At 40.7% G+C, this 18,454-nt stretch overlaps 1 protein-coding gene across 1 annotated transcript; it reads right to left on the reverse strand.

Moving 5' to 3' along the window:
- Positions 1–33: 33 nt before the first annotated feature.
- Positions 34–17,310, reverse strand: RTRAF (RNA transcription, translation and transport factor). The gene is made up of 8 exons (XM_056133608.1): positions 17,149–17,310; positions 13,553–13,677; positions 12,960–13,059; positions 7,606–7,692; positions 6,815–6,903; positions 3,838–3,906; positions 1,073–1,121; positions 34–367 (listed from the first exon to the last, which is right to left on the reverse strand). Exons 1-8 carry the CDS (start codon positions 17,207–17,209, stop codon positions 213–215), a joined length of 735 nt encoding a protein of 244 aa, XP_055989583.1. The 5' UTR covers positions 17,210–17,310; the 3' UTR covers positions 34–212.
- Between the last annotated feature and the right edge of the window lie 1,144 nt (positions 17,311–18,454).

Below are 18,454 nucleotides of genomic sequence, written 5' to 3' on the forward strand. Positions count from 1 at the left end.
TTACACATATAGATGTGCAACACATAATCAAAAAAAAATTTCACTTTTTCCAACTTTATTAAATAAAAAGTAATGATGGCAAATCTCTAGAACACTGTCAATTTTCTGGGCTTCCACCCTTGAAAATGTGACATTTGATTTCCAAATACATGCCATAGTGTACACGGTTCCAATGGTACTAAGGAGGTGAGAAGCTAAAATCCTAAAAATGTTCATCTTCCAACTTTGCCCAGTCTGTGGTCTGTCTTTGGATCAGCAATAATGGCCTGGACAGCTACTATGGCTTCATTAATTTTTGTCTGTAGCTCTCTGAGCTCTTCTATATGCAGCAATCGCAGAATTTGAGCAGCTTCATTAAGAACTGCATCTGTTTTATAAGAAACACTGTATTAATGATTTCTATATTCAAAACCATTTAGTCACTTATTTTCAAAAAATATTTACAAAGTCCCTAAAATAGAACTAATCCAATCCCCTAGTCTCAGGTAACTCAGCAGAAACACCCATAAACCACCCCTGGCTGGTGCCAGATAATCTCGTCATGGCCGCCATCCAGATCTCATGTCCCTCTCTCCCGGGAGCATAACATAACGTGCACCAGAACCACGCCGCTGGACCCTGCACCAGTCTGATTCTCTCGGGGTACCCCAGGGAAGAGGAGAAGGGGGTGGATGAGACCTCTGAGACATCCTCCCCGCCCCAAGGGACCCAGTCCCAGCAACTGAAAATCTCCAGAATTCGACCTCCGCCATGCTCACAGGTGCTCTCCACACGCTCGGGCTGAGCCTCACTCATGAGTGAACCTTTTTCTGGACCTCTCGACACTTCACAGGACACACACTATCCATACTCTAAGAGTACTGCACCACATTTGATGGGACTCAAACTAGGAGGCAAACAACCTTAGAGGGAAATATCGTATTATTTTGTTTCTGCCTTGGGACAGGGATTGGGATTTGGGATGGAAACACCAGAAAATATGGTGGTGAGATTGGTGTTTGAATATTTGTAATCAAATATTGTGAGCTACTTTATTTAAAAAATTAAAAAAAAACTAATTAAAATCACTTACCTCCTGTGTCAAAACCAAGAATATGCTTGTCTAATGCAACAGGCAGTCCCTGTGGGATATTAAAAAGATGGCAAAATTATTCTATTGAAGGAAAACAATTTTCAAATTTTTTTCTCGTGAAGCGCTACTGTTATACTGTCTTGGTAACTTTTTTAGCTATAGTGAAAAGGGACTGAACTTTTTTCTTAAACTAATTTATAACTAAGCTTACTATAATCAATTAGGAAAGAATGGCTCTATACCCAATAGTTCTATAACCTACCCAGTCCTTAGACAATGCATAAAATATAAACCAGTAGTCTTGAACTGCTGGTTGACAGACCAGTGCCACTCCACAGGCTGATGGAGCGCCTTTTCTCAGCAGTGCTGTTACAACTGCTAAGAAAGGAGGAGGATTCAGTAGGATATTCTCATCCCATTTTAGCTATAGTGAACAGGGCAAGTACTTACTACTTTAAGACCACTTTCTTCAAACTAGTTTGTTTCTGAATACATATTTATTTCTGATATATAATTCTTTCAGTCAGAATTTTTAGCAGATTATCTAAATATTTTTAAAAATTATTTCCAAATAACTTTAAAGAAAATTAATCTAAACCATTTAACCAGTCAGTGCCTATGCAGAGACCTTTAGGGATGATAACTATGATAAAGCCAAACCATACGGAATTTATAACTACCCAATAAAAATGACAACAGGCAGTCTACTACTATAGTGTATTATTTTCTCACTACCATGAGAAACACTATAACTAGGAGACAGCTCAGTGCAAAAAGCACCTTCCTAACAAGCACAAGGCTGCAAGTTTACGCCCTGTGCATTGCCACCCACATGCAATGTGATCCTGGGGTCTCTGCTCAGAACCACAACAGAAAATGCTCTCCACAGCTTTGTGTGACCACCACAACCAGATGTGTAGGGGAAAGAGGGAGAAAGAGAGAGAAAAACACTGTACTTTCAACTTTATAAACAAAACTCACTATTCAATTCTTAACATACTAATCTTTTTTTCTTTTTGGTGGAGTTGTAGAGGGGAAATCAGGATACTGGGGACCCACACTCAGTGATGCTCAGAAATCACTATTAGCAATGCTTGGGGACCATATGCAATGCCAGAAATCAAACTAGGTCAACTATGTATAGCAACCACCTTTGCCACTATACTGTATCTCTGACCCTAATTAATAAAAATATACTTCAACTCAATCTTCCTTAAAATAACTATTAAATATATAAACAACTGAGTGTGAAAACAGAGTGAGCAAAATAGAAGAAAAATGCACTGTACTATATTACTGGCATCAGAGGCTCTATCTTCCCTTTGTTTGCCAATAGACCACCAAGGAATAACTAACTCTGACAAAGAATGGCTACAAACAAGAACATTCAACTGAAACAATATTCTCCAATATAGCTTTTGAGATAAAACAAAAATTTAATTGGAGGACTGAAAACTAATTTTTACTTCACATACAAAGATCTAGCTATGTACCCCAAACAAAAGACATAATTTTGCTGAATGAATTATTTTATTATGCTAGAACAATTTACTCTAGTGTGGGTGAAACAAGCTGATATTTAACTCAATTTTCAACAGTCTAATTTATATATAATAAGCCAAAATGAGCTTTTTTAAAAAAGTGTCTTTCAGTAAGAGCTACAGTGGCCTCACTAAGGTTAGAGGACAAGACACTGCAGACATGGAGGGGAGATCAGAACAAGGGTTGTGCCAGAGACCTTCATGGTATCTTTACAGCAGAAGGACGCATCAATAGGCACCTATAGCAACTGCTACTAACTCAAAAATATTCTCTGCACTATTCCAAGGTCAATGAGACTTTAGGGTCATAATCTAAAAATATCCCAGAATTAAGAATGAGAGCTATAGTTGTACAGTTTCCTCAGTTCACAAAGCAGAACTGAAAAATGAGTTTGAATCTTTTATTTGGTGAGGCAGTGGGGGCACACCCAGTGGTGCTCAATGCTTTCTTGGCTTTACACTCAGGGTCACTCCTAGCAGTGCTCAGGGAACCAAACGGGAAGCCAGGGATCAAACCTGGGTCACCTATGTGCAAGGCAAATGCCCTACTGCTGTACTATCATTCTAGCTCCAGCTATACCCTAAAACTGTTAGTTTTAACCCCATCCTCTTCACCTGGCCAATCAACCAGCAGTTATATATATATATATATATATATATATATATATATATAGATCCTCCATACCTGGCCCCACCATACACTAGAGGTACACTCTCAAAATCAGACTGCCTGAGCTCAACTACTGATCAACTCGGAGATTTCTCTGAAGAAAGAAAAGCCTGGGAACAGGATTTAGGCTAAAAAAAAGAAAAACAGTAACAGAAAGAATGTCCTTTGTTTCTAGAAATTATTCAAAACAATCCAGTATAAAATAAACTGGGAACATGCAAATGGCATATACTGGTAGACTGGGGTGACTTTCTTGAAAGTTCAGATAAAGTTTATTTCTCACCCAAAAATGACAAAGCAATTGATAGAATATGCAAAGACCAAATCGACTCCACAAAAGTATTCTTGAGGTCAAGATGTAGCCAAGCCGTAGCAAGCATGTTTAAGCACAAGGGCATGGGTTTGATCCCCTGAACAACAATGAAACAAAAACAACTTTCTTCCCACTGAATTTTTCTAACGAAGTATGGTAATATTAAGTAGATAAAGTGCAGAATTTAAACTCTTATCAATACCACCAGAATAAGCCTTAATAATTTAGATATAATACATACCTCTTTTGTTTGATTTGCTTTAGCAACTGCATCCTGTGTCAGGCGCTCCTGGACCAAAATGCGAATTGCCTAAGAAACCAAAAACAGTGTTTTTATTTTTTGTTGGCTGCTGTTCTCTTTTCTTCTAAGTCTACAGAATAACAGCTCCAGTTTGATGGACCTGAAAAACAATTTCCCCATCAAAAAACAAAACAAACAAGAAAAAACCACTACTTCAAACTTTTCACTTTAACTTGGAATGATACAATTGTTTTCAATTTGCAAAACACATTGTGTATGCTTAAAAATATTTTTAAATACTGTATCACTGTCATCCTGTTGTTCATAGATTGCCTGGAGCAGGCCCTAGGCCCTAGTAACGCCTCCTTCATCCTAGCCCTGAGATTTTAAAAAGTGCCACATTCGAGGGTCTTTCAGGGTCAGGAGAATTTTTAAATACATATATATAAATATATATGTAGTAAAAGCATATCTTCTTTCTATCCATCCCTGTAGAAAGTCAATGTTGCCAGGTTCTTGTGTATACTTACAAGATCTCTATTACAACATATACTGAAGCATGCAGACTTTTTGACAAAAAGAGTAGCGTGCCATACAGTCCTTAATTCTTTCCATTACAATAAAAATTGCCTCTTATAGTCTAGTTCTCCCTCTCGGAGAACCCAGCAAGCTATCAAGAGTATCCTACCTGCAAGGCAGAGCCTGGCAAGCTACCTGTGGCGTATTCAAAATGCCAAAACCAGTAACAACAATGGGTCTCATTCCCTTGACCCTGAAAGAGCCTCCAATGCGGCATGGCTGGTAAGGATGAGTAAAGAGAGGCTGCTAAAATCTCAGGACTAGGACGAATGGAGACATTATTGGCGCCCACTTGAGAAACTAGATGAACAATGGAATGACAGTAATACAGTAATAATAAAAATGGGTCAGGAGCACATGTCTAAGATGCACATCAGCTCTCCATGACCTCCTGAGAACTGCTGGGTATGTGACCCTAATGCCCCACCTCACTCCAGCACAACTAGATGAAAACACAAAATGAAACAAAATTTTAGTTAGTAGATGACAATTACAATGGGCAGGCGTGAAATTGTGAAAAATGATTCTTTTCAATAATACAAAACCAAATACTATATCTGAAAAGAATTAAGCCAATCTGAACATACTGAACAGTCCATATGACAAAATTAATACACTGATTCTTAAATCTGTCAAACCTATGAAGATAATTTTAAGGGGATCAGGTATTATTTGAATGCTTCTAACATAAGCCAAAGATCAAAGTACGACTGAAACTACATATAAGTTTTGGATACATTCAAATTTATAATTTTTCACACTGAGTTTCAAATATGTGAGGAATGAACTGCAAATATGCTATGCCAATGTGTCTGCTTCTCCCCTCAGTTTATGATTAAAACTGACATGACCAGTGCATACTGTTCCAAAGCAATTTATATAATAGCCTGTGCTAGGAACAAGCTTCAAAAAAGCTAAATTTCACTTAAAATAATTGTTTTGGAATCCAATCTGAGTTGAGAAAACCTGAGCTAACATTCAAATTCAGGAGAAAGTTAAAACCTAGGAATAAGAAGAGTCTCCTTGTGAACTACCATTTAATACAATTCTAAAATAGCTTGAAAGACTGTTTTGGGGGTATGGGGGGTAGAACGGAGGAGGGGAGAGAGGGTTTGGAGCACATTCAGCAGTGCTCAGGACTTACTCCTAGCTCTGCATTCAGAGATCACGCCTGGCAGAGCTTGGGGCACTGAAGGGCCAAGGGCTCAAACTCAGATTTCCTGGGGCAAGACAAGTACCTCACTCAGTATAGTATCTCTGCCTCGAGCCTCTGGTATCTTAAGTGTCATGCTGACACCCCAACCCCTCACAAATATAATTTTCTCTTAGAATTGAGACACCTCTGCCCAGAAGACAGCTCAAAGGGCTGGAACACAAGCTTTTCATACAGGAGACCCTGAGTTCAATCCCTGGTACCATGTGCTGCCTCAAACATCACCAGGAGCAATCCATAAGCACTGCGACAAGAGTAGCTTGTGTACCACCAGGCACTGACCAAAACAAAAAAAAACATAAGAGATCTCATTCTGGGGCCAGAGCCATAGTACAACTGGTAGGTGTTTGCCTTGCACTCAGCCAACCGGGGTTTGATCCCCGGCATCCCATATGGTCCCCCATGCACTGCCAGGAGTAACAGGAGTAATTTGTGAGTGCAGAGCCTTGAGTAAACCCTGAGCATGGCCAGGTGTGGAACACCTCCCCTCCCCCAACAACTCCTCAAACAAAAAGCCCATAAAATATAAAAAAATCTCATTCAGACCACCGGGTTTCCTGAAGTAAAGGTATGAAGTGGTATATCTGGAGAAGGGGCTTTTCATACCTCAGAGATTCTAACCTATATACTTTTGACTAAATTCATCATACGGAGGCATTTTTAAAATAGATACTAATGAATTCAGATAAAATCTTTTAAAAATACAATGGAAGCAGAGTGATAAAGGAAAAGACTCAATGACAAGGTCAAAGTACTAAATTAAAATCCTGGCTCTATCATTTTCAAGTGATAACTTGTCCCAATTTTTTGATAGTATATAAATTTATCTCTGGGATTGGAGTATGGCTGAGATAATCTATGCAAGAAATTTATCAGTGCTAAGAAACATAGTAAACTTTACGCACTATGACTTATTAGACAATTTAAAAAGTGAAATCATGCGATTTGCTCCTTTATAACCAATATTCCTTCATGAATATAAAAAACTGGGTCTGAACAAAAGCTCAAAGGGCTGAAAAACACATGCTAGGCAGGGAGGATGTCTAGGTTCAATCCCTAGCATTTACATAGCTCCCTGAGAAACATCAGAAGTCATCCCTGAATGCTGAGTTCCTGTAGCAATTCTGAGTATTACTGGGTGCAACCGAAAAACAAAAACAAAATGAATAAGAATATGATGCTGACCTTAAGCATTACCAGGTAATCATCATGACGCTGAATCTGAAGTAGATTTGCCAAAGCCATAACACCAGCCTTAAAATCAGGATTAGTTACTATAAAAGATAAAAACAGAAAGTTTCAGCTCTGCAAAAACTATATGTATATACATTTATACACACACACACTTGCAAATATGTAGACTCTAATATTTTTAGTCCTCCAGTAAAAACATCAGTTTTTAACTTGCATTGCTTGCATTTTAAAAATAATTTACTTCTTACAGTTTAGGAAACATGGTTACAACAGTGTTACCATTTATAGTAGTCAAGTTAAGTACTCTACCACCACCAAAGTGCCAAGGTCCTCCAGTACTTCTTTTGATACCTCTAGTACAGAATGTTTAAAAGTTAAGTTTTTAATCAATCTGGGAAGATCAATATGCGTACATTAACTCACATTAGGTTTGTTTTGTAACTTTTATTTTTGGAAGGCTTATTTATGCAGCACTTTTAATTAACATATTCCCCCAAAGCTATTAATATATAGCATTCTACAATGGATGGTTTTCCCAAAATCTTTTCCTGAAGCAGCAGTTCTACAATGCCCAAGCAGCTTATTAATTTTTAAAGATAACTCACAAATTATAGGTTACAATATACCAAAGAATATTTAACATTCTGTTATAATTAGAACCTTCATACTTTCAAAAGGGAGAATACGTTCTGAAATCTGGTAAACCCAGATTTAATTCTAAAATAAAAAAAAGCATTTAAGAAACAATGAATTTGATTAATTTACATGCATTAAAAACTCACCATCCAAATTGATCAATGGTTCTGCATTTTTAGCTGAATTGTCAGCATTTCTTGTATTATCAGGAACTGAGTCTTTGTATTTTTCCGCTGTAAAAATAAGTTAAAAATACTATATATAACTGCCCGAGTTCGATTCCTCCGCCCCTCTCGGAGAGCCCGGCAAGCTACCGAGAGTATTCGATATGCCAGACACAGTAACAACAAAGTCTCCAATGGAGACGTTACTGGGCCCGCTCGAGCAAATCGACGATCAACGGGAGGGCCTTTACCTTTACCTTTACCTTTATATATAACTGCAACTTACAGTAAAACAAAAGATTACTTATTAAATTTAAGCAGGAGACAACTGCCCCAATCAAAACTAATTACTTACTAAACTTTTGCATAAGACAACTGCCCCAAACAAAATGTACTTTTACTATTGAAAAAACTTAGCAGCCTAAACATAATACATGAGTAATATCCAAAGACAGTAGAAACAAGGGCCAGGAAGACTGGTCAATGAGACAAAGAGACCACTATGACTATGATAGTTGGGAATGATGGACAGAACTGAGTACTGAAAGGAGGTAAAGTGATATGCATGACACACTTTCAGTAACAGTATTGCAAGTAAGAGGGGAGGAAGGGCATGCTTCCAGGAATGCTGCTTTAGCAGGTTTGGTAAGGGAAACTGGGGATACTGGTGAAGGAAAATGTACAATGATGAAAGTAAGGTGTTGGTACATTGCAGACTGAAACTCAATCACGAACAACTTTGTAATTGTTTATCTCATTGCACCGCACTGCACTGCACTGCACTGCACTGCACTGCACTGCACTGTCCTGCCCTAGTTCATCAATTTGCTTGAGTGGGTCCAGTAATGTTTCCATTGTGAGACTTGTTACTGTTTTTGGCATATGGAATACCTCACAGGTAGCTTGCCAGGCTTTGCCACATGGGCGAGGTCCTCTCAGTAGCATGCCAGACTCTCCAAGAGGGGTAGAGGAATCAAACTCGGGTCGGCTGTCAGCCGCATGCAAACCAAACTCCCTACCCATGGTGACTGAATTAAAAAAAAAAATCAGCAGGTGATTAATCAGTGATTATACAGTTAAGCTAAAATGATTATTGGACTACATGACTAAAGAATCTCTTTGCTACATTCCTAAAATACATTTATTCCAACTACTACCTTACATGGGCTGGAGCAATAGCACAGCGGTTACGGCGTTTGCCTTGCACACAGTCAACGTGGCCGACCCGAGTTCAATTCCTCCGGCCCTCTCGGAGAGCCGGGCAAGCTACCGAGAGTATCTCGCCTGCATGGCAAAGCCTGGCACGGCAAGCTACCAAGAGTATCTCGCCCGCACGGCAAAGCCTGGCAAGATACCCGTGATGTATTCAATATGCCTAACACAGTAACAAGTCTCACAATGGAGATGTTACTGGGCCCGCTCGAGCAAATCAATGAACAATGGGAGGGGAGTGCTACTATGCTATTGCCTTACACTAAATTTTAGGAGAAAAGTCTGCTTTTACAGTCTACTATGAAAAGTGGTAGGGGTAGAAAAATGGGAAGGCAAGTTAAATTAAATACAAACTCACTAACCAATTCAACCCAAATATTTAAATGCAAATCCCAAAACCCTGCTTTCTCCAAAAAAAAAAAAAAATCAACAATTCAAATATACTAACATATATATATACCTAAACTAGGCTAGAGCAATAGCACAGCAAATATGGCGTTTGCCTTGCACGTGGCCGACCCAGTCGACCCAAGTTTGATTCCTCTTCCCCTCTTCGAGAGCCTGGCAAGCTACAGAGAGTATCTCACATGCAAGGCAAAGCCTGACAAGCTACCTGTGAGGTATTCGAAATGCCAAATACAGTAACAACAAGTCTCACAATGTTACTGGGCCCGCTTGAGCAAATCGATGAACAATGGGAGGACAGTGACAGTGATATATACCTAAACTATTTTACAGAGATGTGAAATGCTAAATTCCAAAAGCAGCTTTTACTATTTTCACTTAAAAGTACTTTAATATTTTATAAGTCCTCACAAAAATATTTCATAAACTTAACATCCCAAATGACATTTTTAGCTACTGTCTGTACAATACAGAAATAAAGAGGGAAAGCAAAAACATTAAGATAGGACAGAATCAGTTTAAAGAACCTTCTACTAGTCACATGTGAAACAGCATAAACAAAATACACAACAAAAAAGATTATAATCCAATGAGTATGAGAGTCTGAAGCTATAGTGACTTAAACATACATTATAAGAGTGGAGAGAGAATCAAGGGGTTGCCTGTAAGCTTTGCATGAGGAGACTTAGGTTTGAGGTCTGGCAACAAATGGATCTACCCCCATCCCCACCTGCCAACCATAAGCACAGCCAGGAGTAGCCTCAAAACAGAAACAAAAATAAACAAAAACATACATTGGAGAAGTGGAAGTTCCTCATGCTAATGTGAAGAAATGATGGTATTAGAAAAACACCTTTTGGCACCAGATGCTTAGGGGAAAATCTTAAGAGCAAAAAAGCATTATTGGTATCACCTTAAAATCTCCCCATTGCATCATACTTCTTGTAAAGGAGAAATAATAATCTTGTAAGTGGAGAAATTAATTCAGGTAAGCATAATATAACCAGCAACAGGATGAAAATATCACTAGCATACACTTCCTGAAATGATGCACTTATAAGAATCCTAGAATCTATGTTATTTCTAACACAAGTACAAAATTCCTGAATGTACTCATGAGTCAAAAACAAATCAAAACTGAGGAGATGCTACAAAACAAATGACAGGGTCATGAAACACAGACTAAGTTCCAGGTTACTGGAGACAAAGAAATATAACAACTGAATGCAATACAAGATCCAGGATTGCTTTGCCCTGTTTCCCCACTTTTTGCTACAAAGAACTCACTGAAACAACTGGTGATTACAATAATACTGAATTAAAGTTTATTTTCTGGTTTTGATAATTCCAAGTTGGCTATTATTTAAGTTTGGGGGGACGATACATATCTAACAGTCAGAAGCTACTCCCATCTCAGTGCTCTGGGAATGACGCAGAGCCAGGGATTAAACGTAGGCTTTCTGCATGCAAAGCATGCACCCCAGACATTTGTGCTACTACTTGCCCTACACTTGGCTCATGAACTGCCAGACAGCAGAGCGCGTCCCCGCCCGGCCCGCCGGCCAGCGGTAGGGCGTTTGCCTTGCACACAGCCAACATGGCTGACCCGAGTTCGATTCCTCCGCCCCTCTTGGAGAGCCCGGCAAGCTACTGAGAGTATTCGATATGCCAGACACAGTAACAACAAAGTCTCCAATGGAGACGTTACTGGGCCCGCTCGAGCAAATCGATGATCAACGGGAGGGCCTTTACTTTACTTTTACTTGCCCTACATAAATTTTTGGTTTTATTTACTTTCCTCCTTGTTTTAGGGGGCAAAGGGAGGACACTTACACCCAGTAGTGTTCAAGGGTGCTGAAAACCAAACCTGGGTCAGCCATACAAGTGCACAACCCAGTGCTCAGGCCTCTTCATCATTTTTTTAAGAAATGTACAGTAAAGTGTTCATAGGTGGGTGGGCCAGAGAGGCAGATTAGTGGACTGGAGAATATACTTTGCATGTAAATGTCCTAGCCGCTTTGCTATCACTCCAGCACAGTGTTTGCCTTGCACAATGCCAACCTGGGTTCGATTCTTTCTTCCTCTTGGAGAGCCCGGCAAGCTACCGAGAGTATCTCGCCCGCACTAGAGTATCCCACCCGCATGGCAGAGCCTGGCAAGCTCCCCGTGGTATATTCAATATACCAAAAACAGTAACAAGTCTCACAATGGAGACGTTACTGGTGCCGGCTCCAGCAAATCGATGAACAATGGGAGGGCAGTGCTACAGTGCTACTTTGCTTGTAGAAAGCGCAGGCACGGTATGCCAAGCATTAAATAGTCTGTTGAACACTACCAGAAATGATCCCTGAGTGCAGAGCTAGAAGTGGTCCCTGGCACCTCCAGGTGTGGCCCACAACTGTCCCCTGCCAAATTATTTGAGAATATAATTTTTAATTTCTATTTTAGTTTGGGTCCACTGCTTAGAGCAGTATTTGGTCTAGTGGTTTGGATAAGTACAGAACCTCACCTCTTTACCAGATGAGTTCAGGAGCTGTAAGCTTTGGCCCTATGTTACCTCCAGACTGTCTCGTTTCACCTCCCCCCCTCCATTCCTCTTCCTCCCTGGCATTTTTGTGTCTGGAATCAATGGTTTGCCCACTGTTTTGATACGTTCCACTCCCTAGAGCAACTGACTTTTTTCTGTAAATATATGTGAGGGTGAGGTTAAGTGAAGTAAAACATCAACATTTGCAGCCTGGGTATATGACAACTCTTTATAGCATTATTTAACTTCTCCATAAATTTGAAATTATGTCAAGAAAATTTTTTAAAGTCAGATTTTAATCACTTCAATGGGTAAGAAAGCAAGAGGTTTAAAAAAAGTCAAAGCACAAATTTTAAAAATTCATAATGGCTCATCAAGTAAGAATAAAAATATAGTGGACCAGAAAGATAGCACAGTGGATAGGGAGCTTCATTGCATGTGGCCCAGTAGGAGTTCTATCCCTGGCACCACTATGAGCCCTGCCAAAAGTTATCTCTGAGCACAGAGCCAGGAGTAAGACCTGAGTAACATAGGTTTGGTCCAAAACAAACAAAAAGAATAAAAATGTCAAATTAAGAGCAACATATTAAAGTATAACCACAAAAGAACAATGATGCCTCTGACTAGAAAGCGACAGTTTTACTACTTACGCCCTTCAAAAGTCTATTGTGATTTAAGTTTTCTAGTTCAGACTTAGTATTTTTGATAGCATTAGAATTTATAATCATTAACATAATTAATTATAATTCAAATATAATTTCAACTACTGTTTCAAATAAAATTCAGTTACCAGTTTTCAATATGGAAAACTATATTTCAGAAACAAACTCAGTCTATCATTTGTTCAGAAAGATCACCTATTACTGAGAAATAATTGTACTTGATTAAGAGATATAAGGGATACATAATCACATGGCAATTATTATTCCTGTACCTAAGCAATCAAAGTTGAAGCAGTACACAAATGGGGTAAAGGGAAGGAGGAAGGGAATGTGGAACAATGACAGAGGGTTGCAAACAAACAAAAACACATTTTAAAATAGATGCTGAAAAAGGAGATGAGAAACATATAAAACTCACAAGAATAACCCGGAAATGAAATTGGAAATACATACTGGTACGTTCCCTACAGTTATACTCTCCTCCTTCCTTCCCTTGTCTCTTTAAAATAAACATTCCCCACAAAACATACCATTATCTCCATACTCAAGTCTAACCGCTAAGCCAAGAAGCCAGTCAATTGCTTCCTGTCGATCTTGAATCTTGAAAGGACAGTTAACGTCTCGGAGATACTGTAAGGGGGAAAAAAAATTCAGTCTCATTATTACTATAAAGTCAAGAAAATCAAAAAATCGTCAAGTTAAAGAGACGTGAAATAAATTTTAATCACAACACTTTTATTACTAAATTTGTTATGAAATTATGAGTCCAATGGGGGGGACAACATTGAAGCATACCATCTTATAAAAAAGGCGTTTCAATCAGGCTTTTTAAAAATTATGTTATGTCCAGGGTCTAGCTGGGGATTCTGAACTTCCTAATCTTGTACATGAGAAGACTGAAGACTGGAGAAGTTAATACTGTCACTGATTATGCACTTAGATCTGGGACCAAAGTAATTTTTGGGCCAGGGATATGCTCAGGGTGCTAAAATTTATGGCTCACACAGAGACCCCTCCCCCCCCCCCCCCCCCCGGCCCCATATGATCCCCCAAGGCATCATCAGGTATTAACAAAGTCCAAAGTCATTTCAAGTTATTTTTTCTTCACTTTTTAACACTTTACCTTTTCAAAGAACTTGGGCCACTCGCTGCTGTGGATGTTTCTTAAATTACCTCTGTCTTCAATCTTGTAGTGTCTGATCTTCTGGTCTTCAAGCCAAACAATAAAGTTTCTAAATTCTGTTTCATCTGCATCAAAAATATTATATAAATCACTAAAAGCATTAGAAAAACACTTTCTCTTTCACAAACTGTTTCATGGAATTTATCAAAATAATTAATTGAACTGTTCTAAGTAGGAGTTCAGGGCAGACTGAATTGACAAACTAAAAATGTTCTGTTCAAAAATGAAAAGAAAGGGCTGGAGAGATAGTACAGCAGGCAAGGTCCTTGCCTTGCATGGGGCCAACCTGAGTTTGATCCCCAGCACAACAGATGGTCCCCTGAACATACCTAGGAGTGACTCCTGAATACAGACCCAGGAATAAGTCCTGAGCACTGCTGGGTATAACTCCAAATTAAAAAAAAAAAAAGACAGTATAACTGAAACCCAAGCACGAAAATTTGTAAGTCTACAACTGTACCTCATGGTGTTTCACTACTACTACTACTACTACGACTACTACTACTACTACTACTAATAAACCCAAAACAACAAGCCAACTAAATGTAAAAAAGATAAAGACATAAAACCAAGGCATAAGGAATTCATACAACAGAAGATAAAAATCCAGTCCAGTCCAATTTAAACAACAGGCTAAAAAGGTAAGTATAGCAGATAAAGACACTTGCCTTACATACAGCTAACCTGTGCTTGATATTTGCCTTACATATAGCTAACCTGTGCTTGATCCCTGAGAACAGAGCCTGGGGTAAACCCTGAGTGTGGCACCAAAAAAAAAAAAGGGGGCAAATTTTATTTATTTAGATTTTATTTCCTTTATATCTGTAGGTGAAGTCATTTGATTTTTTTTTTTTTGCTCTGCAGTGTAGGTGGCTGCTCCCAGGACAGTACGCTGAGAACCTTTGAGGTGCCAAGGATGAGGGCCACATCCAGCGATGCTTAGGGTTACTCCTGGTTCTGTACTCAGGAATTACTCCTGGCGGTGCTCAGAAGACATTAAGGGATGCCACAGATCAAACCTGGGTCAGCTGGGTAGAAGGCAAATGCTGTCACCACTGTACTAAAGGCAGATTTTAATATTCTTCAAAGTGGACGCACAGATGACCCATAGGAAAACTGTTACCACAGCAGAAGGGAACTCAGATGACGAGATACCTCCTTACGACTGTGAGAATGGCCACACTGAAAGCAGCAATCAGAGCATTGAGAGAGAGCTTAAAGAGCTGGAACGCATGCTCTGCATGCAGAACTTGAGATCCTTGGCACCTCAAAGGTTCCCAGCACACTGTGCTAGGAGCAGTCACCTACACTGCAGAGCAAAAAAAATTAAATGATTTCACCTACATATATAATATAAGGAAATAAACTTGAACAAAGACAAATCAGCAAGACACTATTAATTAAACTCAGGCCACCTGAGAAATGGGAAGGAGAAAGGGGGAAAAGTAAAGAAATCTGTACGTATCAATAAGGTAAGTACTTCAAACATGTTAAACATAATAAAAAAGCATTATGTGCAAAGAATTAGCATACACTCAATTGTTAACAAGCTGATATCTAAAACTTTAGAGAGGAAAAAAAACCCTTTTCCCCATATGCCTCCGGTTACAACTGGTCGAGTGCTATAATTCAGAGGCAAAAGTCAGTCGAGCAAAATGAAAAATGGAAAAAAAAAGAAATTTTGTTCATATGCTAGCCTGAATTCAAATTCTAGGTCCAGATGTTTAATGATAGTAGGAACTTGAATTTTCTGTGCTTCAGAGTCTGTTACAAAATGGGAATAAGCAATAAGGCTTTAAAGATAGATAAAATAAATAAACAATGTGTTATTTCTACTGCTTTGGGATGAGGGATATAGGACCATGTTAACTTCAAAGCTAAGTTAGGCCAGGAAGCTAGCTCACCACAGTAGAGGGCTTTGCCTGCAGGTACTCTGGGTATGATAACCAGCACAGAAGGGTCCTCAGAGCACCTCTGTAAGCTACCAGGTGGGGAGCACTCAGCTGAGAGTAGTACCAGAGCAGAGTAAGTTGGGGCCCAATGTGTCTTGTCCCCCACTTAAAGCTAAAGTAACAGTAAAAAAAAACTGGATAACAAAACAGATGCTACTATTTGGTGTTACTACATTTTATGTGCACTAAAGAGAAAGTGGAGGAGTTTTATCAGTACTCCTTTCTGCAGTAACATACCACTTTAGAAATGAGAAAATTTGGACTCAAAGATCCCAGATTCTGATCTCAGCTCTGGTGCCCCTGGTCCATTTTTTGTTAAACAAACAGCAAAACAGAAAAACCAAGAGTCTATAAACGAATACGTTTCTGCAGGCCATCAAGACACTTGGAACTGCACAGAAATCTTCTATTTGAAATTCAAGCCTTAAAACACCTTGGGGTTATTTTAAAACTTAAAGGGAGGCTGGGGTGCGGCTCTGCAAATGTGACCCCTTTTAAAGGTATTGGTGACCAGGTCTAACAGACCTAGAACCAGGGAAGAAATACATTGTAGTGGTGGGTAACATTGATCGGCAACTTTAACTTTCTTTGAAATGTACTAAATCAGAGCTGTCTGGAGAAGGCAGTAGAGGGTAAGCACACTTACTTGCCTGCACAGGGTAGACCTAGGTTCAATCCCCAGCACCATGATGGTCCCTGAGCACCACCAGGAGAGACCCCCGAAGCCCTGAGGCCAGCATGACTGGGTGGGTGTCAACCCCCAACAAAAATTCACACACACACCCCTACTCCCCAATGAAAGTTCATTCATTCACACACACACACACACCCTCAACAAAAAATTCACACACACCCCAATAAAAATTCACTACACACACCCCTACTACCCAACAAAAATTCACACACACACCTACCCCCCAACAAAAAGTCACACACACACACACACACACACACACACACACACACCAAAACAAAAGAAAATGTTAATGCTGGGATCTGAGAAAGTACAGAGGGGAGAGGGCGCTTGCCCCGCACAAGGCTAACCAGGACCGGTTGGTTCCTCGGCATCCCATATGGTTCCCTGAGCATCACAGGAGCGATCCCCCAGCACGGTGTTAGGGAGAGGCCCTGAGCTCAGCTAAATGTGCGACACCTCCCCCCCGCCCCACCCCCCGCCAAGAAACGAAACCAAAATATCAATGCTGCACAATTCCCAACGCCTCTGTATTTGCAGTTCCACGGGACCCACACCCGCCATTCACTTCTGATTACCGCTCCCTTTGCGAAAGAGGTGGTGCTGAAGGGCGAGTGAGGGCGCCAACACCTTCCTTCCAAAGTGCTCAGAGCGGGTGGCTGAGGGGGAGGCTGGAGTTCAGCAAGTCGCAAGCACCACAAAGAAGTGCGTGCCGCCCAGGCTCGCCCGACAGCAGCGGCTACTTGACGGCCCGGGAAAGGATCCGGGGAGCCCCGACCGAGACAAGGCCTCAGAGGGTCCGGCTGAGGGAGTCCGGGTCGGGACGCTACCAAGAGCAGCCGCCGGCGGCTGAAGGAAATGCGGCCGGTCCGGGGCCGCCGCTGCCTCACCTTTGCAGTTGAAGCCCGCAGGGTTGTGATAGTCGAGAGCTGTCAGCTTGCGTCGGAACATGGCCCCGCTTCTCGCTCTGGTCCCCCGGCTTTCGGCCCGGAGAGTCGAGGCGAGCAGGAGAGGGCTGCGAAGGCACCGGCGGACGCGCGGAGAAAGAGGGCGGGCGGGCGCCGGGACGTCCGCAAATGACGGCGGTCTGCGCCAATCGCGGCCTAGGAACGGCGGATGCCGGCGACTTTCCACCAATCACAGCCCCGGCGGGGGAGGTGGGGCCACAGCGCGGCACGTCGACGCTCAAATAAACTTTATTGTCCGCTTCCTAGTTGTACATTTGACAGAAAGTGACTGAGAAGCCCCTTTCCTGCGACTTTCGAGCCCGGGTCTTCGTTTTTGTCGCACTTATGGGTACTGCACACTGCAAATAGTTGGTGTAGGATTTCTCCTATTGGCCTTATTAGATTACAGAACTTCAGTTTAGTCTTTTAAATTCATTCATTCATTCATTGTGTGCCTGCCGCCTACATTATAGGTGTTACTCTAAGAAAACCCCAATACAGACCCTTTTTGCAAATTCCTTCAGGACTAGTTGAGCGTGATTGTGATATACACGCAAACATACAACCAGACTGTATGTTTGTTCCACCAGACATAAAACCTCTAAAATCAGAAGGGTGGTGTGTGGGGGGGAGGGATAGGGAGGGAGGTGGAGAGGGGGATGGGACTCATTTTTCATTCCTTGTCATCCTCAAAGCGTCTGGCTAATCAACATTCCTGCTCTTGTCTTTCTCATGCCTCTCTCAAATCCCTCTCTTCCTGCCACCCTCATAAGGACTAATTATACAGCCACCGCATTTCAGGTGTTCCAATATTTTTATATATTTGTTTTGCCTCATTGTTTTTGCTTACTCTGATTCTTTGTGCGACATCTTGTCTTCTGCAATCATATACCCAGTAACGCCATCAGAGATTTCCTAGAACTGAACCCTGTTCCTAGGCTTTCATGTTATCTCTTAGTGGCTTTCTCTTTGCTACTAGAAATAATTCCGTTTCAGACTGTTCCTGATACAATCCCTAACTGCTCTCAGAGACCATATCCAGCAAGACAGAGCAAGTTCCTATCCTTGCTGGTTTTTTTAAGGTTGAGGGGGAGAATTGATACAGTGGGAGCAAAAGTGAGGAGCACCAGCAAACTAGTTAACCTAAGGCTAATCTAATCAAATTGTTTTCATCTCAGCTACCTGTAAAGAGATTCAATCAAGAATAGATGATGGAATGACCAGGATGGGAAATAGTAGCAAATAAAAG

The sequence above is a fragment of the Sorex fumeus genome, unplaced genomic scaffold, assembly GCF_029834395.1.
Source record: "Sorex fumeus unplaced genomic scaffold, SorFum_2.1 ptg000098l, whole genome shotgun sequence".
Lineage (NCBI taxonomy): Eukaryota > Metazoa > Chordata > Mammalia > Eulipotyphla > Soricidae > Sorex > Sorex fumeus.